Raw genomic sequence first — 26,205 nt, forward strand, 5'->3', positions numbered from 1 at the left:
CTGCGCAGAACAGACGCAGCCGTTTTAACCTGCGCTGATGGAGCGCGGGAGTGAAGCTGAAGAGACGCCATCTTTGTTATGAACCAGCAGCATGGCGGAGCCGACGGTACGGATGTCAGGGATTGTTTTGGCTTCCCTGATGTTCCAGCATGTTAACAGTGATTCAGACGTGGTGAGAAACACACCATTAATATATGATTTAGATATATCTGATAAAATGGGCTCTGCTTTGGCGCCAAGTGGAGAGCGTTAGCTGGTTTCAGAGGAAAGCTAGCAAACAGAGAAAGTGTCCTGATGTTTTTAACAAACTTAGGTGATAATGTCATCATTAACATGGTGATTTTTATGTTTTCAGCCTGTTGTTTGGACCATTTGTTAAAACTTTGTTCATGAAATGATGCTGGAGTCCTACAGAGCTTTTTAACCAACTTTTTTAAAGCAACCAGCTAAGCGGTAACGATCCTACACCCCGGACTTCACAGAGACACCATCGTAACTAAACAGCACCGTTTATTGTGTAATATGCAGATCATAAATGTAACTATTAACACTATAAAACCAACGTTGCCTGCTTGTTAATTCGGCAACAAAACAAATAAATTAACGGTTTCCTAAATTAGCCTATTTACAACCTGGAGAATTCGTACCCAGTGACCGCTGTTACGATTTAAATGGTCACCGTGTTACCTGGTGGCTCCCGCCGATCGCGTTGTTATGGTTACGTAAGATGTTGAGGACATAAAGTTTCCAGTCCCAGTGCTTTGCATCTGGATTTTCATGAAAGACATTTCTGATATGCATTTTATGACAGAGGAGTATGGCCCTTATTTTTCAGAGTTGTATTTATTTTTCAAAGTTTGAGGAAAAAATGACTTTTTTTCTTTGAATTTTGTTCTAAGTCTGAGAATTCTGATATAACTTAAAGAGAAAAAAAATCTGACTTAAATCTCTGAATGCTTATGTTTTTTTTCTAGGGCTGGGGAATTAATCACTAATTAGAGCAATTCGCAATATGGCCTGCTGCTATTTTCAAAACACAAAAGTTGCAATATTTCTTTAACTTGAAATGTGTCAAAATGACCAGTTTAATAAATTAATATTTTGCAGTAGTAGAGATTTTATGTGCATTATGCAAACATTCAAGTGTACATTTTTTTCATAATGGTTTACAAAAATCCTCCTTTTTTGTGTTGTATAGATTTTATTCTTAATCAGAATGAGTGGCATAAAAATGATAATGTCCTAAAACAAAGCAAATGACATCAAATTAGCAATAGGAGCAAAAATAGCTCTATCTAAAACTGAGGAAGCCTAGCATAGCTTCATGAAAGTCATACTCCAGCTGTGATCAGATGATAGCCAGCCTCACCTCCTCCACCCGAGCCTCCTCCTTTATAGTCTAAAGCTTCACCTCCTCCACCCCAGCCTCCTCCTTTATAGACTAAAGCTTCATCTCCTCCACCCCAGCCTCCTCCTTTATAGACTAAAGCTTCACCTCCTCCACCCCAGCCTCCTCCTTTATAGTCTAAAGCTTCACCTCCTCCACCCCAGCCTCCTCCTTTATAGAGTAAAGCTTCCCCTCCTCCACCCCAGTCTCCTCCTTTATAGACTAAAGCTTCACCTCCTCCACCCCAGCCTCCTCCTTTATAGACTTAAGCTTCACCTCCCACGCCAGCCTCCTCCTTTATAGATTAAAGCTTCACCTCCTCCACAACATCCTCCTCCTTTATAGATTAAAGCTTCACCTCCTCCACCCCAGCCTCCTCCTTTATAGAGTAAAGCTTCGCCTCCTCCTTTATAGACTAAAGCTTTACCTCCTCCACAACAGCCTCCTCCTTTATAGATTAAAGCTTCACCTCCTCCACCCCAGCCTCCTCCTTTATAGATTAAAGCTTTACCTCCTCCACAACAGCCTCCTCCTTTATAGATTAAAGCTTCACCTACTCCACCCCAGCCTCCTCCTTTATAGTCTAAAGCTTGACCTCCTCCACCCCAGCCTCCTCCTTTATAGACTAAAGCTTCATCTCCTCCACCCCAGCCTCCTCCTTTATAGACTAAAGCTTCATCTCCTCCACCCCAGCCTCCTCCTTTATAGTCTAAAGCTTCACCTCCTCCACCCCAGCCTCCTCCTTTATAGACTAAAGCTTCATCTCCTCCACCCCAGCCTCCTCCTTTATAGTCTAAAGCTTGACCTCCTCCACCCCAGCCTCCTCCTTTATAGACTAAAGCTTCACCTCCCACGCCAGCCTCCTCCTTTATAGACTAATGCTTCACCTCCTCCACCCCAGCCTCCTCCTTTATAGTCTAAAGCTTCACCTCCTCCACCCCAGCCTCCTCCTTTATAGACTTAAGCTTCACCTCCCACGCCAGCCTCCTCCTTTATAGATTAAAGCTTCCCCTCCTCCACAACATCCTCCTCCTTTATAGATTAAAGCTTCACCTCCTCCACCCCAGCCTCCTCCTTTATAGAGTAAAGCTTCCCCTCCTCCACCCCAGCCTCCTCCTTTATAGACTAAAGCTTTACCTCCTCCACAACAGCCTCCTCCTTTATAGATTAAAGCTTCACCTCCTCCACCCCAGCCTCCTCCTTTATAGTCTAAAGCTTCACCTCCTCCACCCCAGCCTCCTCCTTTATAGACTAAAGCTTCATCTCCTCCACCCCAGCCTCCTCCTTTATAGTCTAAAGCTTCACCTCCTCCACCCCAGCCTCCTCCTTTATAGACTAAAGCTTCACCTCCCACGCCAGCCTCCTCCTTTATAGACTAATGCTTCCCCTCCTCCACAACATCCTCCTCCTTTATAGATTAAAGCTTCCCCTCCTCCACCCCAGCCTCCTCCTTTATAGACTAAAGCTTTACCTCCTCCACAACAGCCTCCTCCTTTATAGATTAAAGCTTCACCTCCTCCACCCCAGCGTCCTCCTTTATAGACTAAAGCTTCACCTCCTCCACCCCAGCCTCCTCCTTTATAGACTAAAGCTTCACCTCCTCCACCCCAGCCTCCTCCTTTATAGACTAATTCTTCACCTCCTCCACCCCAGCCTCCTCCTTTATAGACTAAAGCTTTTTGCGCCCGCATATTCTGAATCATGCCACTGTGGATTAATGCTTCGAGAACAATTTCATTGTTTTCAATACACAGTTGGTCTTACTTATGGAATTATTTATTGCTAGAATTATCAAAAAATACATAATATTTACCCAAGAATAATTGCAAAATAGATCACAATACTTGGGGAAAAAATCATTCAGCCCTAGTTTTTTTCTCAGAATTCTGACCCTCAAAATTCTGTTTTTTATTCAGAATTTTGTCTTTTATCCTGAAAGTCTGTGTTTAATCTCAGAATTCTTACTTTTATATTAACATTCTGACTTGAATCTCAGAATTCTGACTTTGATTCTGACTTATAATTTAGTTGTTTTTTTTTCACTCATAATTTTGACTAAATCTCAAAATTCTGATTTTTTTTTTTTTTTAATTGTCTTTATCTCAATATTTTGTCCTTAACCCCTTAAAGCTTGTTGTATCATATTGGTTCTTTTATGATTCCTCTATCTAATTAATATGATTATAATTGACTAAAAGAACCTTCTGAATGCAATCTGATAAATGATAAAAAAAACGCCCTCAGGTGGATTATCAGTTTCCAAAAACACCTGATGTATTGAAAGAGATAAAAAAAAAAAAAAGTCTAATTTTATGGAAATTTAGATTTTTTTGGATATCATTAGAAAGTGAAATAAACATTTCAGTTTCAAAAAATTAGAATTTTTTTGGCTATAATTTGTGTTTCCAGGCTTTAATGGGTTAATAGAATTCTGACTTTAATCTCAGATTACTAATTTGATAAGATCTGTGGTACTAAATAGAGACGTTTTTCTCTTTTCAATTGAAAAGCAAAAGTGAAAATCTCAGAGAATGAGCCCTCCCCAGTCGTGATTTAGTACTAGTATTAACTCATTTTTGACACTTTTCTTCTGTTTTTGGCACTATTTTTTGTCATTTGTAACCAATTTTTGGTACTTTTTGCCCCTTTTTTTCCTCTTTTAGCATTTTTGCCGCATTTTGATCTCTTTTTACAACATTTTCTGCCAATTTTCGTCCCTTTGTGCCCATTTTGCCACTTATCACCCATTTTTGCTACTTTCTGATCTTTTTCACCACTTTATCTGGTCATTTTTGCAGCACTTCTGCCAACCTTAAACCTTTTTTTTAATATCTACTAATTATTACAGTGAATTTCTAAAAACAACAAAGGTTAAGTCATTCTAAAACTATTTCCATGTTAATTGTTTGTGGGATGGATTTAACAGCTGCAGACGTTTAAAGCCAAAAGATTCTCCTAAAACCACAACATCTTCTTTTCTTTCTTTTCTGAATTTTATGATCTCTCAGGGGCCGGACAGGAAGCTTTGGCCGCCAGTTGATGATCAGTGGCTTATGGCTTTCTACACATTGCATTTTATATCGAACACAATGAATAAATCAAACTGCAGCAGGTTAACAAACCTGTAGAGTGTGTTTTCTAGCACATGATCACAAATCAGGAGTGAGTAATATTTTCCTATGGGTGTCGTTGGGATACAGGAAGGTCTGATTCTTGGAGAGAGCCGGTTTGAGGAGCAGATCACCATCAGCGACTCTCAGGCCGATCACATCCACATCGAGGAAACATACAGTGAGTTTATCACAGCTTTAAATCCTCAGGGATCGATCACACTGAATAATTAGATTTTTTTTCACAGACGTCCAGAAGCACATCGCCTGCCACAGACCAAACCGGTGAGTATAGAAGGTTTCTGATAACTGATCTCAGCCACAGCAGGTGTTTTTAGTCTTATTATGTCCTTTGTCCTGCAGCTTCTACAACAGTGTTGGAGAGGTGGACATGGACGCTGTAAAGAAAACCCTGGCAGATAATCAGCAGGTAAAGATTAAAAACATCAGATGGATGTATTTCTAACATGTTAGCCAAGGCTGGAGCATCATGTTCTGGTCCGTCCGTATGTTTGTGTCGTTCCAGGAGAGCGTGATCGGGTGGTACCGACAGCGCAGGAACACGGACCAACAGATGACGTTCAGAGAGAGGATCATCCACGAGAAGCTGAAGGCGGCCCTGGCCAACCCTCACATGATCTTTGTGCTGCTGACGCCGAGCAAGTTGGCGCCTGCAGGGTCCACGTACAGGACGGAGTACGCTGCCTTCATCTCACGCAGCAGGTTCGGGATAAACACGTCATTCCGACATTTCTAAATCTCCCAGATTATCATCAAAATTCACACATTTATCTGGAACATGTGGGTCAGCACTGGCCATGTTTGCTGCGTGACTTAAAAGAAGCCAATCATTACATCCCTGCTGCTCTAGTAGCGATTAAACGTTGTGTTTCTTCTGCAGACGGTTCCTAAACGTTCCCGTTCTGGTCAATAACCTCGGTTTACTGGAGCAGCTGGCGTACTGGAAGGTTTCTGCTCCGTGTTCTGCAGCCGGTTACAGTCTGACCATGAAGAAACACGGGTAACATCACAGATGCACTGAGGATGAGGAGGGTAGTGTCATCTCTGTGTCTCTGCTCTGACTCCATCGCCACGTTTTCTGTTTCAGGTCCAAGTTTTTCTCCTCAGACGGGCTGCTGAGAGACGTCAGCGAGGTCAACAACATGAACGCGTCTCTGCAGGAGGAGCTGCAGGTGGGTGCAGAGAAGTGTTTGGGGATTTTTCTGCTGCTTTGCATGCACGCTTTATTTCTGTTTCTGTGTTTGTGTAATTCAGAAAGCATGCAGCGAGGTGGAGGAGAGCGAGCGTCTGGTGGAAACTCTGCAGGCTGAAGTTTCAGCTCTGAGGAGAAAACTGAAGGAGAGGAAGCAGAGCGCAGCCAAGAAAGGTCCGTCACTAATATTTGCATCAGAGTTGGTCTGTAAAGAAGCAGTTGTGTATATCAGTACGCATTGTCGTGTTTTTATTTTTAACTTAAGGTCTGTAACCTGCCTGGTATATTAGTAAAGATGTTGACATTTCTTTTTCATATCACTTTAGCCCATTTCTACACTTTTTCTACTCACTTTTGCCGCTTTGCTTTTGCTACTTTTATCACTTTTGCTCTTTTTTTGCCCATTTTACACTTTTTGTAAACATTTGTCCCATTTTTGCCACAATTTGCCACTTTTTTGCCAGTTATGGCTCATTTTAGCTTCTTTTTGCCACTTCAACCACATTTTTGCCACCTAACCTCCATTAGTGGCTTTCAACACATTATTTGCTACTTTTTGCCCATTTTAGCTACCTCTTGGCTACTTTTAACCTTATTCCTTGCCCACTTTTTGGCCACATTTAAGCTACTTTTGCCCATTTTCGCCACTGATCTACTGCTTTTTATTTTTTCCTATTTTTTGCCACTTTTCTCCATTTTTTTTCTGCTTTTATCCCTGTTTCCACTTCCAAGTCTGTCCCTTTTTTGCTGAATTTTGCCACATCGTTGTTGCTCCTTTAACCATTTTTTCTGGGTTTTTTTGCCATTGTTTTCCACTTTTTGCCCACTTTAAGACATTTTTGCCACTATTTGACACTTTTTTTTCAATTATGGCTCATTTTAGCTTCTTCTTTTTCACATTGAACCCATTTTTAGTGCTTTTCCCCTATTTTGTGAATTTTTACCCTTATTTGCTACTATCTGCCCTTGTCTTTAACTTTTTATCCACATTGAATCCATCAGACAAGATGCCAAACACGCTCTGGGTCTATTGGAGCTGAAAGTGTCAAACTGTTAATGAATTCAGATGTTGAAATTTCTTTTTCATGTCACTTTAGCCCATTTCTACACTTTTTCCTGGTAATATTTGAAGTGCTCCCTCTCATGAGCACCCGTTGTTTGAGAGACAGCAGAAGCTTTCTTGAACTGTCAGAATATCAAGCTCCAAGTAGACAGCTTCGTTCCTCATGCTCTCTGTCTCAGCAGAACCCGTGGAGGATCCAGCAGAGCAGAAGAACTTCCTCCTGCACAAGGCGCTCCGAGCTCTTTTCTCCTGCTCGCCTCTGTTTCACTCTCAGACTCTAACCTTGGACGGGTTTCCTGTCCCGGAAGTTTGCTGCAGTCCTGAGCATGAAGAACACAGCAGCTCAACAACAAACAGCCAGGAAGGTTTTTCTGTAGCGCTGAATCCCTGCAGGAAAACAGCGAAGAGGCTGAAGGAAATGCTGCCGGGGAGGGAGAGGAAGCGCAGGAAGAGCAAGTCCTGATCGAGAGCACTTTCTCTCCACATGACGGACGTAAAAACAGGTTTTATCTTCATTTATCTGCCGCACGAGGAAGCCTGGACAAGAGATCCACCAAGTTTAATAAAAAGGATCTCAAAATAACACAGTAGAAGCTCCAGGTTAGAAATGATGAATATTTTAAGACACAAAGTCTTTATTTCAGTAGAATTTTACAATAAAAATCTTAACATGACCCTTTTTTGGTGGATAAACACAGAAAACAGCTCCATCTGGTTAGAAATCTCCTCTTCTTGGCGTCAGCAGTTTAAACGTTAGTATGGGGATCTTCTGTTATTTGATATTTTTGTAAATGGTTGAACTGAATAAAAATGTTCTTTTTGTAATAAATGGACTACTAGAAACTTTATTTCTGCAGTAAACATCAGTTAGACATGTACGCCTCTCTGTGAGGATTACTGGAGCTAAAATGTTGAAGGTTTACTGGATGGAATGTTGTAAAAACTATGAATACATCTGAAAAGGCTAAAGATGAACGTTTTAGCTTTAGTTTTTTAGGTATCGTTTTAAAGGCAGATGATGGAACCGTGTGTTTAAACCTACAGGTGGAGGTGATGAAGTTCACACAGCGACCGCCGCTCCATGAATAGAACAGATAAACTTTAATAACAGTTCAACAGTAGACACAGAAACAGGCATTAATCCAGATGTTTGATGCTGCAGATGTTTTGATCCTTCATGAACTGTGGATGTTTGTGAGTCACCGACATGAAACCTGGATCAACAAAGTCATAAAACTCAGAGTTAAACATCCCTTTAAAGAGAATCATTCTTTATAGAATAGAAATATGACTGACCCGTGGACTGAGCCTTCTTTATCGCTTTAGTGACTTCTTTTTGTTTCCTCCCACACAAGCCTGAAAGACAAAACCCAGGGACGACATAAACCAGAGAACAAACACAGAGATAAACCTGAGATGGTTTCTGTTTCAGCTGCTCACCGGTGATGTGTCGGCCGTAGATCCTCCCCGTATGAGGAGAGATGAACTGAGACAGCAGCTGGAGAGACAAGGGTCAGAGGAAACACATGTAGGGGTGTTAAAGGTTAAGGGTCATGTTAGGGAGACTTTAACACCTTTAGAGGTTTGTTTCAACAGGTGGAGGGGATTTGTAGTTTTTACCTGTTGTAAGAGGGGATTTGTAGTTTTTACCTGTTGTCAGAGGGGATTTGTAGTTTTTACCTGTTGTCAGAGGGGATTAGTAGTTTTTAACTGTTGTCAGAGGGGATTTGTAGTTTTTACCTGATGTCAGAGGGGATTTGTAGTTTTTGGGCGTTCTTGAAGATTTGTAGTTTTTACCTGTTGTCAGAGGGGATTTGTAGTTTTTACCTGTTGTCAGAGGGGATTTGTAGTTTTTACCTGTTGTCAGAGGGGATTTGTAGTTTTTACCTGTTGTCAGAGGGGATTTGTAGTTTTTACCTGTTGTCAGAGGGGATTTGTAGTTTTTACCTGTTGTAAGAGGGGATTTGTAGTTTTTACCTGATGTCAGAGGGGATTTGTAGTTTTTACCTGATGTCAGAGGGGATTTGTAGTTTTTGGGCGTTCTTGAAGATTTGTAGTTTTTACCTGTTGTCAGAGGGGATTTGTAGTTTTTACCTGTTGTCAGAGGGGATTTGTAGTTTTTACCTGTTGTCAGAGGGGATTTGTAGTTTTTACCTGTTGTCAGAGGGGATTTGTAGTTTTTACCTGTTGTCAGAGGGGATTTGTAGTTTTTACCTGTTGTCAGAGGGGATTTGTAGTTTTTACCTGTTGTCAGAGGGGATTAGTAGTTTTTAACTGTTGTCAGAGGGGATTTGTAGTTTTTACCTGATGTCAGAGGGGATTTGTAGTTTTTACCTGTTGTCAGAGGGGATTTGTAGTTTTTACCTGTTGTCAGAGGGGATTTGTAGTTTTTACCTGTTGTCAGAGGGGATTAGTAGTTTTTAACTGTTGTCAGAGGGGATTTGTAGTTTTTACCTGATGTCAGAGGGGATTTGTAGTTTTTGGGCGTTCTTGAAGATTTGTAGTTTTTACCTGTTGTCAGAGGGGATTTGTAGTTTTTACCTGTTGTCAGAGGGGATTTGTAGTTTTTACCTGTTGTCAGAGGGGATTTGTAGTTTTTACCTGTTGTCAGAGGGAATTTGTAGTTTTTACCTGTTTTCAGAGGGGATTTGTAGTTTTTTCTAGCTACTATCGGATGGGATTTGTAGTTTTTATCTGTTTGAGGGGATTTGTAGTAAAACTGGAGCTAAAAATGTCTTTATAATCTTTTAACAAGTGTAACACAAGAAGAGCCAGTAATTTCATCATAGCAGTCACCATTATTCAGGCCAGCAGCTGTTGTTAGACTCACCTGAGTGTTTTTAAAGTCTACAGGTACGTTACAGAGAATACATCCTTTCTGTGGTTCTTTGTAGGGGTTCTCCATCTTAACCAGCTTCAAGAGACAGAAAAAAAAACCTAATTATGAACATCGCTGTAATTAGGGAGCTGCAGCGGTTAAATGTAGATAAAGCTTCTAAATAAACACCCATGTGTTCTCCCAGCACTCCCTGACAGATGATCTACAGGATATAAATGTGTTCCAGCTCCACTGCTGATATTTTATTTCGTGTGTACTGAGAGTTACTACATACCACATCTTCTCTCCTTTGGACCACATTTGAAGAGGCTGAGATTCCTCTAAAACCTGCAGGAACATTTAATGGCAGCACATTAGCGCTAGCATTAGCGCTAGCATTAGCATCGGTAACATTAGCTATAACACGTTAAACCGGATCAAATTCAGAGCCAACCGGAACTCTCCTAAACTGAACAGCACATCCAAAAAATACTGAATATGACACACCTGTGTTTCCCTGTGGCGGTAAAACTGACTTTATCCTCTGTAACCCTCTCAGCGCGAGCATTTTGACCTGACACGGGAACGGATGTTGTGGACTGGGACATCCGGGGTTTCACTGGTTCTTCGAATGGATAGTTCCACTCTATGGTTCCGCTCCACTTTAGTCTAAATGGTCGTTAAATGGGGTTGAAAGGACGCCATGTTTAACTTTAGAACAGCTAATAAATATATGTTTAATCTTTGTCCTAATGTATTTATTTTATATTCTCTGTGAGATTTTATGAAGAATATGTGACGGAGTGGATTTAATGTTACCCCAGCAAAGATTAAACAGATATGACAAGATAATAAACTATTGCTGGGTATAAGGGCCGCAGAAAGAAACTTCTTTACTGTAGAATCAAATAAACAAACAAAAAAAAAAAAAAGTTTTTTTAGTTACATTTTATTTTATTTCATTTTATTTTTAATTTAATTTTTAATTTAATTTTATATATATATATTTTTTTTAGTTTTGAAGAGGATTGGGGGCAACTGAAAAAATATTTGAGACTCAACTCTCTTTTCGGATTCACAGAAAATCTAGCAATAATTCTGACTTTGATTTCAAATCTCAGATGTTTTATCTCAGCATTATGACTGATTTTAAGATTTGGGTAAAAGTTTGATCTCAGTTGTTAATTGGCAGAGTGTTGTTGTTGTTTTTTATTTCAAATTGTTAATTTCAACTTTGTAAATTCCAAAAATCCCAAGTTTAAAGGTTGTAAATATACGAAAACCTAATGGAAAACAGTGGTTATACAGCCCAAGTTTTCAGAAATCCTCTAAGGTCAGATGATAATGATAATGTGATATTTCTAGACTAACATTATTAATACTTCTTTATCCATCAGTCACAGCTACATGTAGAATTTGATTAGACACTTAATTGCAGGAATGGAAAGAACCGGCTCTTTTTAGTTAGTTAGTTAGTTTGTCAGTAAGTTAGTTACTTAGTTAGTTAGTTAGTTAGTTTGTCAGTAAGTTAGTTAGTTAGCTAGTTTGTAAAATATTGGTGAAACCAGCTGATTGGGTTAAGAAGTAGGTCAAAAATAGATTTAGTATGCTAGGTAGTGATTTATTTAGTTTGTTAGTAAATTATTAAGTTTGCTTGTTAGTCAGTAAGTTAGTGAGTTAGCTAGTTAGTTTTTTGTTAGTCATTTTGTGAGTCACTTCGTTAGCTAGATAGCTTGTAAGTTAGTTTGCTGGTAAGTCACTTAGTTTGTTAGCGAAGTAACCAGTCGATAATTTACTTAGAAACTTAGTTTGTCAGCGATTTGGTCAGTCAGTAAGTTAGTTAGCTAGTTAGATGTTGTATGGCAGTCAGTTAGTTTGTTAACCAATAATTTATTTAGCTAGATAGCTGGTTAATTGATTTGTTAGTCATTTAATTGGCTAGTAAGTTAGTTAGTTTTTTGTACACAGTCCAGCTAACTCCAGTAAAATAGGCCATGAGACCACCCACAGATATGTTAACTCATATGTTTGAATCTACCACTGATACTAGTTACTCATAAAGATGACCGTAAAATGTACTGATTCAGGATAGTGTGGTTATCTACAGCTTTAATTCTGTAAAATATGACCGTAAATACTGTAAGAAACTGGACTAGCCGGGGCAAATTGACAGTGTTAGTCTTTCCAGAGGCTGCCCCGCTAACTAGCTAAACGGTGAACCGAAGGCGGAAGTAAGGGCGGGAGAATGCTCTTGCTCGACGATGCTGACGTCGAATTTAAAAATGTGATGCTCGCGGGGCTGAGTCCCACACATTCACCGCAGAAACATGTAGAAAAAGACGCTTTTTTCATCTTATTTACTGTGAATGCGGCTTCACCGACTTTGTTGATGAAATCTGAGTATTTTATTAACGAGCTCACCGAAGGAACACACGGAGGAGTCCAACAGTCCGGAGTTAGCCAGGTAAACTAGGCAGGTAGAAACCGTTTAAGGCTTTCTAAGGGGAGTAAACCACTCTAGAGTGTTTTAACAGGCTCGTTAAAACACTTAACCTTGCTTTAAGCCTCTACAGCGTCTCTTTACCGTTGTTTAATGTGTTTCAGACCGTTCTAGGATGGTTCTTTGCTAACTGACCCTCCCATTGGCTGATATTCATCCATATCCGGTCATTGACCCTCAGTGAGAATGTAGACCAGGCAGTGATGAATGCTGGGAGGTTAGAGCTGAAGGTGAAGAGAGTTTGCTCCAGGAAAAGATCCAGAGAAAGCCTGAGGACTCACCTTACACCTGCCCGGAAGAAAGGAGGGGGCCCCTGTCTTCAGCAATGTCCCCCAGAGAGGGGGCCCCACTGTACCATGGAGCAATGTCCCCCAGAGAGGGGGCCCCACTGTACCATGGAGCAATGTCCCCCAGAGAGGGGGCCCCACTGTACCATGGAGCAATGTCCCCCAGAGAGGGGGCCCCACTGTACCATGGATGACAAACAGGCTGTGGAGGTAAGACTGGAAAAGGCAGAAATTACTCTGATTAGACCCTTTATGGCAGAGGTGTCAAACTCAGTCACAGCAGGGGCCGGATTCTGAATTCAGGTCTAACCTGAGGGTCTGACAGGGTCCACGTTTAACCAGACTGTCAACCTCATTTTCACCTGTAATGCATTAAAGGGAAAAAATAAGCGCTGATGATAGTTGATTTTGAGATTTAAAAACTCAAAATGAGAAGTTTAAAGGCTCAAAATCTGAGAAAAAGTCAAACTTAATAGTGCAAAAGGTCAAAACACAAAATTAGATGTTAAAATAATGCTTTTAAAAGGCAAATATATAAAAAAGAAAGTCACAATCATGTTTGAAGGCCAAAATATGACTTGAAATTTGAAATTGTGAACCTAGAAGGTCAAAATATGAGATAGAAAGTCAAAATTATAAATTGAAAAGCTCAAAATATGAGATAAAAAGGTAATTATAAATAGAAAAGCCAAAACATTAGACAGAAGTCAAAATTATAAATTTACAAAGTCAAATGTGAGATAAAAATCAAAATAATAAATTTACAAAGTCAAATGTGAGATAAAAATCAAAATAATAAATTTACAAAGGCTTAAATGTTTGCTAAAAGCTAAGCTAAGAGCTGCTCATTAACAGTTCACTGCATTAACTCTTCATGTTTATTCTCCAGTTCTGCAGCGACAGCGAGGATCTGTTCGGGGATTATGACAGCATCCTGGAGGACAGCTCGCTGCTCGCCAAGCTTGACGATGTAGAGCAGAAGGAACGACAGCGTGGCGTCCAGCCGTCGGCGCACACAGACAGAACAAATCAGACCGAATTCACCGGTCTGCGGCCGACGGAAGACGTCAACCAGAAAAAAGCCTGTGAGGACGTCCTCACTGACTCCATCCTGGACGACCTCGGAGACGAACCCTTTGACGATTTACCCGCCAGCCTGCTCCAGTTTCAGGAAGAAGTCAAAGAGAAGAGAAGCAGGCTGCAGGACGGGGAGAAAACCTCCACGCCGTTTAAAAACAGGGACAGGATCACGGAGGATAAATCCAGGAGGAAGTCTAGGAGGAGCGTGGCCGACCACCTGAAGAGGACGATGATGTGTAACGCCGCCGCTCCTTCCAGCGTGTCTCGCTCTGTGGTGTTAAAAGAAGCGGTGGTCAATGAGGAGATCAACGTCGCCATGCAGGCCATGGAGACGGTTTCTGCAGAGACCCCCGACCTTGGACCGTTCTTTGGACTCCCCTCCAAAGTAAAAGACCTGATGTTCAAACTCAGAGGAATCAAGAGTTTATACTGTGAGCCTGAACATTAAACACATCTTTTTAAGTTCATGAAGAACAACTACAGCAGAGATCGTATGCTTTTATTGTGTTAAAATGCCTGTGTTTCTATTTCCTGTCTTCAGACTGGCAGGAGACCTGTCTGAACCTGGACTGTGTGGAGCAGAGGACCAACCTGATCTACTCTCTGCCCACCAGCGGAGGAAAAACGCTGGTGGCAGAGATCCTGATCCTCAGAGAGCTGCTGTGCAGGAAGAAAGACTGCCTGTTCATCCTACCGTACATTTCTCTGGTTCAGGAGAAGGTCTGCTATCACCACTTTTGAAGTGAATTATTTTACCTGGAATCTTCTCAAGGCTATGAATATGCCATGAATTAAAAGTTCTCATCCTGGTCTATTGTTTCATCTGCATGTCAGTCCAATAGGACATGTGAAATTTTTGATTTAGGTGCCTTTGGAAGCGGTTGAATTCTGCACTTAACCCTTTCATTCCCCCTGAATGGTATTGGGGTCTTTGCAGGTCAGGGGGTTGGCGAGCTTTGGCCTGGAGCTGGACTTCATGGTGGAGGAGTACGCCGGCAGTAAGGGTAAATTTCCTCCAGTGAAGAGGAGGAATAAAACGTCGCTGTACATCGCCACGATCGAGAAAGCTCACAGCCTCGTCAACTCTCTGATAGAGACGAGCAGGATCGAGAACCTCGGACTGGTGGTGGTCGACGAGGTAAAAGCTCACCACTGCTAATAACTCATAATAAAGGTTTAAGATCTTTCGAAGATGAATTTATAACACATTTTTTAAATTGCAGCTTCACATGTTGGGCGACGGCAGCAGGGGAGCCATCATTGAGATGACTCTAGCCAAAGTTCTCTACACCAGCAGTAGGTGTCAGAGTTTTGATTTTAAATGTTCTTCTTGTGTTCCTTATCAACATTTTCACATATTTTAGGAATTCTAATCACTCAAAAGTACAAAAACATAAATATTAAAAAATCTTGCCTCATTGATCATGGAATAGCTCCAGCTGGTATAGACTGATATTTACAGCTGATATAGACTGATATTTACAGGCGATATAGACCAGATATAGACTGATATTCACAGCTGTTTTCACCATTATCCCTCTGTGTTTCTTCCAGAGTCGACTCAGATTATCGGGATGAGCGCCACGCTGGGAAACATTAAAGACTTGCAGATGTTTTTAAAGGCTGAAAATTACTCTAATGACTTCAGACCTGTACGGGAATTTATCTCTAAAACTATGAATGATTCCCCCCTGTTATTTCTCTATTATATCTACTGCTTTAGTGCCTAATCTGCCTGATTCAGTGCCTCATAATGAGCCTATTCTCTGTACAGGTACAGCTGAAGGAGTACGTCAAACTAAAGGACACGATTTATGAGGTCGACCCGAGAGAGGAGGAGTGTTTCAGGTTCTCACGTCCTCTGAACTTTAAGGTAAATTAGCAGATATCTTCTGTTATCCTCGTTAGGGCGGAGTCAGGGTGGATGTGAAGACTGAGCACAGCCCAGGGTACTGTCTGATTGGGTAGTCGGGTTGCCCCGCACCCCTGGTTGGACGGTCTGATGTCCCAAGGGCCTGAAACCCACCAGCACCCAGTTCATTTAATTCCCGTTTAAGCTGTTCAGGTACGTAACATCATAGTCCAATATTTCAGACTTCATTTATATTCCTCTGTCGTCCCTCAGTATTCCAGCGGGATGCAGAAAATGGACCCGGATCACATCATCGCCCTGGTGACTGAAGTCATCCCGGCACATTCTTGCCTGGTTTTCTGTCCCACGAAGAAGAACTGTGAGAACGTGGCAGGGATGATCTGTAGATACCTGACAGAGTGAGTTCCTATTCTTCCTCTCTGCTGTCTCTTCTCGTCTGTCTGATGGTTCTTAGACTCTGGTTTTTAACAGGTCTTTGTGTCTTCAACCCTCACAGCGAGTTCCTGCAGCACCGTCAGGAGGAGAAGTCGCTCCTTCTCCGGGAGCTGAGGGACAGCGGGAACGGCTCTCTGTGTCCGGTGCTCAAGAGGACGGTGCCGTACGGTTTGGCGTATCATCACAGCGGTCTGACCTCTGAGGAGAGGAAGCTGGTGGAGGAGGCGTACTCCAACGGTGTGCTCTGTCTGCTCGCCTGCACCTCCACGCTGGCTGCAGGCATCAACCTACCAGCACGAAGGTAGCGCACTTTCGTCATCGATTAAAGAGCCGGTGACTTTAGCCAAGTTTAATCAAGAAAACAGCATGAATTTGGAGCAATTTAGGACGTTTAGCTTCAGTAATCTAGAATCAAAAACCCAGTTTAACCCTTTAATCTGTAGGTAGACCTGCATCTGTTTCAGACTGATTTTGCAGAGGTTTGTGACATTTTTCTCTTGTTTTGACAAATCTACGTCACATTTGACCTCATTGTCCTCTGACCAGAGTGATCCTTCGCTCGCCGTACGTGGGCATCGACTTCCTGAAGAGGAGTCAGTACAAACAGATGGTGGGGCGGGCGGGGCGAGCTGGCATCGACACCTTTGGAGAGAGCATCCTCATCCTGCAGGAGAAGGACAGAAACACGGTGACCACACACATCAGGCTTTCACTTTTTAGTTTTCTTCTGAGATAGTCATCAAAAATGTGACTTTTTCACCGCCTTTTTAAAACAATAAAACCTCTGATGTTTGATTAGTGTCAACAAGTGCCAAAAGTTTAAAAAGAACGTAGAATTTACAGTCGTATTTGGACCTATCGCTGCTGCAAAAATGGCACTATTAGATTAACAAATTTACGTTGGTTTAAGCACTGTGTGGAGTTTACCAACAAGCTTTAGCAAATAAAAACTGGCAAAAATGGGATAAAATCTGCAATAATAGGTAGAGAAAGGCAAGAAAAGGGCAGAAAAATGTTGAAAAGTGGCAACAAAAGGGGCAGAATTTGGTAAAGAAAGGCACGAAGAGGAGAATAATGAAAAGTGGTTAAAGGTGGCAAAAATGGGTATAGAAATTCAAAAAAGAGCATAATAATGGTGAAAAGCAGTTGAAAAGCTGCAAAATGGGTTAATAACAGCACAAAAGAGAAGAATAGTGATTAAAAGAAGTGATTCAAATGTGGCAGAATTGGGTATAGCAATGCAAAACTGAGCAGAATACTGAAGAAAAGTGGTTAAAAAGTGGCAAAATTTGGTATAGAAATGCAAAACTGAGCAGAATAATGGCGAAAAGCGGTTACAAAGCTGCAAAAATGGGTAAAGAAAGGCAAAAAGTAAGGAATTATGGTGAGAAGTGGTTAAAAATGGGTTACAAAGGTTAGAATAATGGTGAAAAGCAGTTAAAAAGCCTCAAAATGGGGCGCAGGTGGCCTAGTTCAGGTTTGAATCTGGCCTGTGGCACTGTCCCACATCTCTCCCCACCTCTCTCATCCCTGTTTCTGATTCTGTCCACTGTCCTCCTCTGTCAATAAAGGCATGAAAAATAAAATGTAAATAAACCCCAGCAAATTCAGGGGCCTGTTCTCTGGGTTCATCAGGGCCCAGACCTGATGAACCTGCTCAGATGTGAAGCTCTGTCTTATATTCCTGTATTTTATTGTCTTGAAAATAAAATGAAAAATAAAGACACTTAAATACAGTATCTAAATGTTCTTTTTCAGAGCAGTAAGACAGAAAAAGTTACCATTTTTTTACACAGTTGGAGTAAATTGGTGATACCATGTGCTTTAAAACAATAAATCTGTCTTTTTAATGATTAAAAACATAAAAAAAGTACCAAACCTGTTTGTATTTTATAGCCAAGAAGCTTTAGAGAGAAGTAAAACCTTAAAAACTGCCATCGTACAGTACAGTTAAGACCGTGCTCATGAGTTTAACTGTAATAAGGTGAATTTTGGATGTTTGAACAGCTCTCCCCGTTGTTGGTTCTTCATTATTATCACATCTGTGTTTAAAATGACTGACCGTCCTGGAACAGTAGGCTTAGACTCCCAGACTTTAGAGACTCTGAGCAAACATTAAAGAATAAAACTAAACATCTGAACACAGAGCGATCACCTCCATGAGTGTTAAATTCTCTCTGCGTTGGCGTCTTCTCTCTCCTCTCAGGCTAAAGCTCTGGTCTGCGCCCCGATGGAGAAATGTTTCAGTAACCTGCTGCTGGACGATGGGAAAGGCCTCCTCAGCCTCCTCCTGTCTCTGATCGGCCTGAGCGTAAGTCTCCACTCATGAACCTGAGCGTGTTTCAGCCTCTAAACCTGCAGAAGAAGAATCAGCCTTTCTGTGTTCCAGATCACGCCCACCGGCGAGCAGCTGAGGGAGTTCCTGAGCGGGACGCTGCTGTCGGTGCAGCAGGATCAGCTGTGTCTGAAGAGGAGTCTGTGGGAGGAGGTGCAGACGTGTTTGGACGTCCTGAAGGAGAAGAACCTCGTCACTGAGTCTGTGGACGATCACACGCTCAGGGTCACACGGCTGGGGAAAGCTACGTATAAAGGTGGGGCTGTCACTGAACCAGACCTCCGAGCTCCAGCATGGGTCTAGTTAGTCTAGTAACTCCACATAAGAGGCCTAATGACCTTTGACCTTCAGGATCTAGTCATTTCCTGCTCGTCAGTCTCCATGTGTCTGAGTGAATCTGTTTAGGGCCGTCAGTGTGTCTGCAGGCTCTACTCTAAAACGTCTGATGTTCTTGATTCCAGGTTCTGTAGATCTGGTCTACAGTGACCTCTACAAAGACCTCTGTAAGGGTCTGGAGGGTCTGCTTTAACACGTCTGATGTTCTTGGTTCCAGGTTCTGTAGATCTGGCCTACAGCGACGTCCTCTACAAAGACCTCTGTAAGGGTCTGGAGGGTCTGCTTTAACACGTCTGATGTTCTTGTTTCCAGGTTCTGTAGATCTGGTCTACAGTAACCTCTACAAAGACCTCTGTAAGGGTCTGGAGGGTCTGCTTTAACACGTCTGATGTTCTTGGTTCCAGGTTCTGTAGATCTGGTCTACAGTGACCTCTACAAAGACCTCTGTAAGGGTCTGGAGGGTCTGCTTTAACACGTCTGATGTTCTTGGTTCCAGGTTCTGTAGATCTGGCCTACAGCGACGTCCTCTACAAAGACCTCTGTAAGGGTCTGGAGGGTCTGCTGCTCAACAGTTATCTCCACCTGGTCTACCTGGTGACCCCGTACGACATGACCTCTCAGTGCAAACCTGACTGGAGGACGTTCTTCAGACAGGTACGCCCTCCGTTTAACTTTATAAGCTTCAGAGAGCTGATTGGAACCTGACGCCGTCGTTTCTGCTGCAGTTCACTCTGCTGTCAGCCGCCGAGCAGAAAATGTCTGCAGCCATCGGAGTACCTGAGAGTTTCATCGCCAGGAAAGCTGCAGGACAGGCGGTGAAGAAGGTCAGGAATGTCTACCATGTTTAACATTTGTCCTCTCTGAGAGATTAATGAAGCAGGAGAATCCCCAGGAGCAGGAAGGACTCTCATACAGTGTTACTCAACCAAAGAGCCAAACTGTTGAAACATACCTTTGCGAGAGCCACAATCTAAGAGGTCAAAAGTGGCAAAAACAGCTTGAGGTAGCAATAACAATAAGTGAAAGATGGAAAAAATGGTCAAAAAACAACAAAAATTGGGAGCAAAATGGTCAGACAGTAGCAAAAATGGGTGAGAAGAGACAAAAAATGAGTTACAGGTGGCAAAAGATGATCCAATAGTGGCAAAAGCATGGCAAGAAGGAGTGGCAAAAAGTGGAAACAAGTGGTATTTAATGGCAAAAGGTAGCTTAAATGTGGGAGAAAAAATGGTGAAAAGGGCAATAATGGGATAAAAGTGGTAAAAATAAATAAATAAATAAATAAAAAGTTGCAAAAAATGGGAAAAAAGTAGGGACAGGTGTTATTTAATGGCAAAAGGTAGCTTAAATATGCAAAAATGGGATAAAAGTGGCAAAAATTGGGAAAAAAAGAGGCAAAATAGGCAAAAAAGTAGGAAAAAAGTGGTATTCCATGGCAAAAGGTAGCTTTAATGGATGAAAAGTGGCAGAAATGGTGAAAAAGGGCAAAAAAGTTTCCCTTTTTTAAGGTAATAAGGGAATTGATTTAAAATAAAGTCATAGAAGAGCCACAGGTTGAGTATCACTGCTCTAATAAATCTGCTCTTTGCACACCAAGTCTGCCGTGTTTTGTCCTGAAACGCTGCACAGTTAACTCCTGATGGTTTAAGATAAATAACTACACTCAGAATGCACCACACAGGATATTAAATATAATAAGCGTTCATTTTTTTCTGCTTTTTACATGTTTTTTTTAATCAAGATCAGACCTGATCATGAACATCATAAATGGATTTATTACTAGGAATTTAACCCTTTAAATGTCAGTTTAAATCAAAATTAGCCCCCAATTTAAAAACACACAAAATGAAATATTTTTATATCCTACGTGCAAATTTAGATTTCCCTGAAGGTGATTATTACAGCCTTGAATATGTTAATAATGAGCAATAACTTTGGTTTTTGGTCATTATTATTATTATTTGTTTGATTTCGGGGTGTAAGTGTTTAAAAAATGGACAGCAAACATAAATAGCAATAAAAAAATACACTTTTTTAAATAATTCCACTTTTTTTGCATTAATTCCTAAATAAAGATCAGGCCTGAATCATAAATATTAAATGTTGATCATTTCTGGAGGGAATTTAACTCTTTTAATGCCAGTTCAAGTGCAAAGACCCTGATGTTAGTGGTTTGAATAAAAACAAACAAAAAAAAAAACAGTGAAATATTTTTCATATACTAAATGCAAAGTGGATTTCCTTGAAGGGGATTATGACAGCCTTGCACATGTTAACAATAAGCAATGACTTTTATATTCATGCATTTTAGAAATTTTATTTAAGTGTCTAATAAGTTGTTACAGAGCGCCCCTATTGGAAACCAGGAAGAAAAGCATGTCATTTCTCCTCGTGTCAAATATTGTAAAATATAAAAACTGTAAATTTGAATCAGTGACTCCAGAATGAAAGCCTGATATCATAAACATGTTTTTACTGTGATGGCTGGAGGATCAAAATTGGTGGTTTTAACGGGACATTTTTGGTCTCCAACATGCTGAGTGGGTAGAAAAAGTCTCCAGAGATTATTACTGATCTAATAAAGGATCTAATATTATCTTTTCAGAATTCTATTAAAAAACAAAATGTATGTTATTAGCATTAACACATTCAGAATGATGAAAAAACAAAAAAATCACCCATAAAGATACAAAATGTCCTCAACAACCTCAAAGGGTTAAACAGAAATGTGATCTCACACCGTGGCAATCATGTTTGCACACTGACAATAAAACCTTTGGCTTGGGGTTGTAAACAGGTTTGGTTTTTCTGCATTTCTATATCTCTCTCCTCTGGTTTGGAGGTTGCAGCGGCTGCAGCTCCCTTCCTCTCTCTCTCTCTCTCTCTCTCTCTCTCTCTCTCTCTCTCTCTCTCTCTCTCTCTTAGGTGAGACGCTGTTGTGCTTCTTCAGTGGATTTTAACCATTAAATATCAGGGATTCAAGACTAAAGTTGTACTCACAACCACATGAAGACAGGAAAAACCTGAAAGGATGCCTTCTGTTTCTCCATCGCTGTGACCACTGGAGTGTTGTACTGCCAGTTTATATAAACTCTAGAAAAATAACACTGTCAGAGTTGGTGTAAGGTTTCTCTGTGCTGTAGTTATTCCTCTCAGATTACAGATCAGATAAATGAGTAGAAAGTGGACCTTCCCCTGTGTATCACTCTGACTCTCTGTTCTTCCTGTGCTGTGGTTCATCCTCAGAGCATCACTCTGACTCTCTGTTCTTCCTGTGCTGTGGTTCATCCTCAGAGCATCACTCTGACTCTTTTCTTCCTGTGCTGTGGTTCATCCTCAGAGCATCACTCTGACTCTTTTCTTCCTGTGCTGTGGTTCATCCTCAGAGCATCACTCTGACTCTGTTCTTCCTGTGCTGTGGTTCATCCTCAGAGCATCACTCTGACTCTCTGTTCTTCCTGTGCTGTGGTTCATCCTCTCAGAGCGTGGACATGGAGGCGGTGAGCAGGATGTACCTGGCTCTCGTCCTCTTCTCTCTCCTGAAGGAAACGAATCTCTGGAGCGTCTCTGAGCGCTTCCAGCTGAGCCGAGGACTCGTCCAGACGCTGCTCAGCTCGGCATCGGCCTTCTGCTCCTGCGTGCTGCACTTCACCGAGGTAAACGGCATCAAACTCCTCCTCCTCCTCTTCTTCTTCTCTGTTCTGATATCAGCCTACTCCATCTCTCTGCTGGTCGTCTGTTTCAGGAGCTGGAGGAGTTCTGGCCGTTCAGAGCGCTGCTCACTGAGCTGACCAGGAGGCTGAGTTACTGCGTCAGAGCCGAGCTCATCCCTCTGATGGAGGTGGCCGGAGTCATGGAGGTCAGACAGGACGGTCGTGTTTTTAAGAGGACAGAAATACTTTAGCTTTCTTCACTGTATTAGTCCTGCAAGGGGAAGTGGTAGTTCTAGATGCTCTCTCACACGGTGAAGAAATATAAGTTTAGAAATTATGGGTCTAGTGGAGTCTGGGACTGAGGGTAGCTGAGCCTCTTTAACTGCTTTTCTCCCTTGGTTGGTCATAAACATGCTTTTAATGGAAACACTGATATAGTATTAGGAAAATAAACCTTGTAGGGCACTGGTTAGACTGGACCTAGTGTTTAATGAATTTTGATGACATCATCTTACTAAAGCCTATTAAAACTTTAAAGGATGACATCATCAGAGGCAGAGGAAGGAATGGTGGTGAAGCTGGTGGCTTTTTCCCACCATTATTGCCAAAAGGTTGCCAACAAAGGACAGTCAACATGAGGGAACTAATGTTGGTGTCTGTGTACAAGATCTAGTAATGATAATTTGTTGCTGAATGAGCCTGTTCTAAGAGCTGGCTCTTTTATAAGAATGACAGGAGCTGGCTCCTGTTCTAAGAGCTGGCTCCTGTTCTAAGAGCTGGCTCCTGTTCTAAGAGCTGGCTCTTTTATATGAACAACAGGAGCTGGCTCCTGTTCTTAGAGCTGGCTCTTTTATATGATCAACAGGAGCTGGCTCCTGTTTTAAGAGCCTTGTCTTTTATATAAACAACGATCTGGCTTCTGTTCTAAGAGCCGGCTCTTTTATTTGAATAACAGGCACCTGCTCCTGTTCTAAGAGCTGGCTCTTTTCATTAACAACAGGAGCTGGCTCCTATTCTAGGAGCCAGCTCTTTTAAATGTACAACTAGGAGCTGGCTCCTGTTTTAAGAGCTGGTTCTTTTATATGAACAACAGGAGCTGGCTCCTGTTTTAAGAGCTGGTTCTTTTATATGAACAACAGGAGCTGGCTCCTGTTTGAGAGCCAGTGTGCTTTCCTCCATTATCGTTGTTATTTAATATACATTTTAAAAAGCCAGACTGGTGCCGAGTGAAGAGCAGTTTGGAAGCTAATGAGAGCTTAATTTGCAAACGTTTCTAAAATTCAGTTTTTACTTTCTCATGATGAAGTTCTGAGTGTAAATCAATTAAAACAAAATAATTTAAAGGACTGTGGCATTGGGCTGGAGTATAAGAAAATTGAAAAACTAAAGGGGTCTGAATACTTTCTGAATAATCTGTATTTTTGGGCCCAAATGAATTGAATTAAAGTTCATTTATGAACTTACAACGGTAGTTTATTTGTTAGTAAAAATGAAGCCAGTGATGTGTAAAAATCTGCAGTCTTGAACACTGGATTTATTGTGTTATTTAACATTTTAACCTAAAGCAGAGGTTCTCAGCTGGTCAAGAGTCTGGACCAAGATTCTTAAAAGTTTCGATCATATCCAGGTGTTTTTAATGAATGAATGTCACAAAACAGAGACAGAGCCTTCAAAATAAAAGCTCTTAAAGACTTTAGCCACATCCTTTTTCCTTAACAGACATCCACAGCCCATAAAAATGGCCACACTGCCCACTTGTTGGGTCCCTGCCCACCTGTTGATGACCAGTAAGGGTTCTGGTGAATTTATGATCAGCATTTTTTTTTATTTTCTAGCATTTTATCAGAAACACACACTGATCAGATAATAATACAGCTGGTAAGAGAATGAATAGTCCTGAAGAGGGCAGCAGAGGGTTAAAGAGGAGGGGAACTTCCATTAGTGAAGAAATCCTCTCTTTCTATCCGGATTTACTCAGACGTGAACAAACTGACATGAAATCAGTTTCTATCATTCAGTATGAGGTTTCTGAAGAAATGTGGTTCAGAATCAGAGAAAAAAGCTGCAGAACCTTCTTAGAATCCTGGTTGTTGTTCTAAATTCCTTCATTTTCAGAGTTCTGCACTGATAAATGTCTGTATGTACATGGAAACACTGCTTCTACAGAATAAACCTCACTGTAAACTGAGATAAATGATTGAACAGGGAAAATTAAACCCTAATGTAGCTGACAGGAAGAGACAGAGAGATTTTTGATCTGTTTTTATTCCTTGTTGTGTCCTTAATGAAGTTTTAAAGTGTTTCTCATCTGTAGACATTCATGTAAATATAATTGTAGTAACACTGAGTGTCTTGCTGATGTTTTCTGTTTTCCTCCCTCCAGTCCCGAGCCAAGCAGCTGTATAACGCCGGCTATAAGACCCTGACTCACCTGGCGAACGCCGACCCGGCTGTTCTCAGTAGGACCATTGAAAACCTCTTCAAGAAACAAGCCAATCAGATCGTAGCGTCTGCTAAAGTGAGCGTTTCCTCTGTTTTTAACGCCATGCTTCCGTCCTGTGCAGGCCTGAATGATTAACGCTGTGCTGTTTGTGTGTATCAGATGACGTCTCTCTGTATTTCAGATGCTGCTGAATGAAAAAGCTGCAGCGCTGCAGGAGGAAGTGGACGAGCTGCTCACGCTCCCCGCCGACCTGCCTCGACCTTCAAACACTGAAGACTGATTTTATTTATCCCAGAGGAGTTTTATTCTCTTTATAAAGTCTGACTTTTATTGTTTTTCTTTGAATCTGATTAAAATAATGTGCAGAAGGACCCACGCTCATTTACTGCTTTATTTCATTTACCTTCCACTGTCGGCTCCTTTCCTCTTCACCAGGAAGAACTCCACCCAAAACTCATGCTGCATGTTTTATCCACTCATAAAATCCAAGGTCCCAGTCAAACACATCATCGTCAGGCTTCTAAAGGTGGACCTTGGACTTGAAAACTTTAAATGACTTCAGCAACTTACAAACTTGTAACCCAGATTAGCTAACAGGACGTAGTCTGCTTGGGCAGGACGTCAGCCCTGATGAGTTCAATGGAACATCCCATCATGTCATCCTGGACCCCCAGGGCTGAAACAGAAGGGTTTTTAGACATGCACAAGTCCAAGACTGGAGTGTTTTTACAGCAACAAACTTCACAGGCATGTTTTGGGGACCTCTGAGAACAAAATAAACTTGTCTTTAAGGGTAAAATGTGTGACCTTTGAAAGCTTTAAAAAATTCCATCTTTGCCTTTATAGAGGATGCCATCCTTGGTCTATTAAACATTCTATGTTTGAATTTAAAGATGATGTCATCCTTTAAAGTTTATTAAAAATAATCATATTTGCCTTTGAAGATGAGGTCATTATGTAGAGTCTCTAAAACATTCCATACTTGCCTTTGAAGATGTCATCCTTTAATATTGATAAAACCTTCAAGACTTGACATAGATGATGTCATCCTTTCAAGACTATAAAACATTCCATACTTGCCTTCTAAGATGATTTCGTCTTTTAGGATTGATTAAACAATTCAGACATGACTTTGAAGATGTCATCCTTTCAGTTTGATAAAACATTCCAGACTTGTCATAGATGATGTAATCCTTTAAAGTTTATTAAAAATAATCATATTTGCCCTTGAAGATGAGGTCATTATGTAGAGTCTCTAAAACATTCCATACTTGCCTTTGAAGATTCCATACTTCCCTTTAAAGATGATGTCATCTTTTGAGATTGATAAAACATTCCAGACTTGAAGCAGATGATGTCATCTTTTCAAGACTATTAAACATTCCATCCTTGCCTTTAAAGATGATGTCATCCTGTAAAGTCTATAAAACATTCCATCCTTGCCTCTGAAGATGATCTCTAAAGTCCATAAACATTCTATCCCTGCCTTTAAAGATGATGTCATCCTGTAAAGTCTATTAAATATTCCATCCTTGCCTTTAAAGATGATGTCATCCTGTTAAGTCTATAAAACATTCCATCCTTGCCTTTAAAGATGATGTCATCCTGTAAAGTCTACAAAACATTCCATCCCTGCCTTTAAAGATGATGTCATCCTGTAAAGTCTACAAAA

General features: G+C 41.1%; 3 protein-coding genes across 4 annotated transcripts; 2 read left to right on the forward strand and 1 right to left on the reverse strand.

The window, feature by feature from the left end:
• Positions 1–38: 38 nt before the first annotated feature.
• abraxas1 (abraxas 1, BRCA1 A complex subunit) lies at positions 39–7,602 on the forward strand. The gene is made up of 9 exons (XM_041810656.1): positions 39–172; positions 4,588–4,678; positions 4,746–4,782; positions 4,861–4,927; positions 5,024–5,220; positions 5,399–5,518; positions 5,606–5,690; positions 5,773–5,884; positions 6,956–7,602. Exons 1-9 carry the CDS (start codon positions 92–94, stop codon positions 7,234–7,236), a joined length of 1,071 nt encoding a protein of 356 aa, XP_041666590.1. The 5' UTR covers positions 39–91; the 3' UTR covers positions 7,237–7,602.
• Positions 7,603–7,851: 249 nt separating this feature from the next.
• mrps18c (mitochondrial ribosomal protein S18C) lies at positions 7,852–10,228 on the reverse strand. Its single transcript, XM_041810657.1, has 6 exons — positions 10,099–10,228; positions 9,887–9,939; positions 9,604–9,687; positions 8,214–8,271; positions 8,070–8,129; positions 7,852–7,987 (listed from the first exon to the last, which is right to left on the reverse strand). The coding sequence occupies exons 1-6, from the start codon at positions 10,157–10,159 to the stop codon at positions 7,911–7,913; spliced, it is 393 nt and encodes a 130-aa protein (XP_041666591.1). The 5' UTR covers positions 10,160–10,228; the 3' UTR covers positions 7,852–7,910.
• Positions 10,229–11,847: 1,619 nt separating this feature from the next.
• helq (helicase, POLQ like) lies at positions 11,848–24,898 on the forward strand. Of its 2 annotated transcripts, none has more exons than XM_041810654.1 (19): positions 11,848–12,055; positions 12,196–12,588; positions 13,268–13,889; positions 14,000–14,178; positions 14,396–14,596; positions 14,682–14,754; positions 15,013–15,110; positions 15,233–15,331; positions 15,584–15,729; positions 15,828–16,067; positions 16,313–16,454; positions 17,973–18,077; positions 18,156–18,357; positions 18,934–19,091; positions 19,163–19,261; positions 21,920–22,093; positions 22,183–22,296; positions 24,474–24,608; positions 24,715–24,898. In XM_041810654.1, the coding sequence occupies exons 2-19, from the start codon at positions 12,295–12,297 to the stop codon at positions 24,811–24,813; spliced, it is 3,180 nt and encodes a 1,059-aa protein (XP_041666588.1). In that variant the 5' UTR covers positions 11,848–12,055; positions 12,196–12,294; the 3' UTR covers positions 24,814–24,898. The 2 variants fall into 2 exon arrangements, with proteins under 2 accessions (XP_041666588.1, XP_041666589.1); XM_041810655.1 differs by having other exon boundaries at positions 24,693–24,853.
• Positions 24,899–26,205: the final 1,307 nt, after the last annotated feature.

Source organism: Cheilinus undulatus, linkage group 17 (genome assembly GCF_018320785.1).
Source record: "Cheilinus undulatus linkage group 17, ASM1832078v1, whole genome shotgun sequence".
Lineage (NCBI taxonomy): Eukaryota > Metazoa > Chordata > Actinopteri > Labriformes > Labridae > Cheilinus > Cheilinus undulatus.

What these genes read in the sequence shown, in the direction of transcription:
- mrps18c (XM_041810657.1), bottom strand. Translation starts at nt 10,159, where the DNA reads ATGCTCGCGCTGAGAGGGTTACAGAGGATAAAGTCAGTTTTACCGCCA. An exon ending in TCCAAAGGAGAGAAGATGTG is followed by an intron (nt 9,688 to 9,886) that starts GTATGTAGTAAC and finishes TGTCTCTTGAAG; the next exon opens with CTGGTTAAGATGGAGAACCC. An exon ending in AAAGAAGGCTCAGTCCACGG is followed by an intron (nt 7,988 to 8,069) that starts GTCAGTCATATT and finishes TTGTTGATCCAG; the next exon opens with GTTTCATGTCGGTGACTCAC.
- abraxas1 (XM_041810656.1), top strand. Translation starts at nt 92, where the DNA reads ATGGCGGAGCCGACGGTACGGATGTCAGGGATTGTTTTGGCTTCCCTG. An exon ending in CCCTGGCAGATAATCAGCAG is followed by an intron (nt 4,928 to 5,023) that starts GTAAAGATTAAA and finishes GTGTCGTTCCAG; the next exon opens with GAGAGCGTGATCGGGTGGTA. An exon ending in CTCTGCAGGAGGAGCTGCAG is followed by an intron (nt 5,691 to 5,772) that starts GTGGGTGCAGAG and finishes TGTGTAATTCAG; the next exon opens with AAAGCATGCAGCGAGGTGGA.
- helq (XM_041810654.1), top strand. Translation starts at nt 12,295, where the DNA reads ATGAATGCTGGGAGGTTAGAGCTGAAGGTGAAGAGAGTTTGCTCCAGG. An exon ending in GGGGAAAGCTACGTATAAAG is followed by an intron (nt 18,358 to 18,933) that starts GTGGGGCTGTCA and finishes TCTTGGTTCCAG; the next exon opens with GTTCTGTAGATCTGGCCTAC. An exon ending in GCGTGCTGCACTTCACCGAG is followed by an intron (nt 22,094 to 22,182) that starts GTAAACGGCATC and finishes CGTCTGTTTCAG; the next exon opens with GAGCTGGAGGAGTTCTGGCC.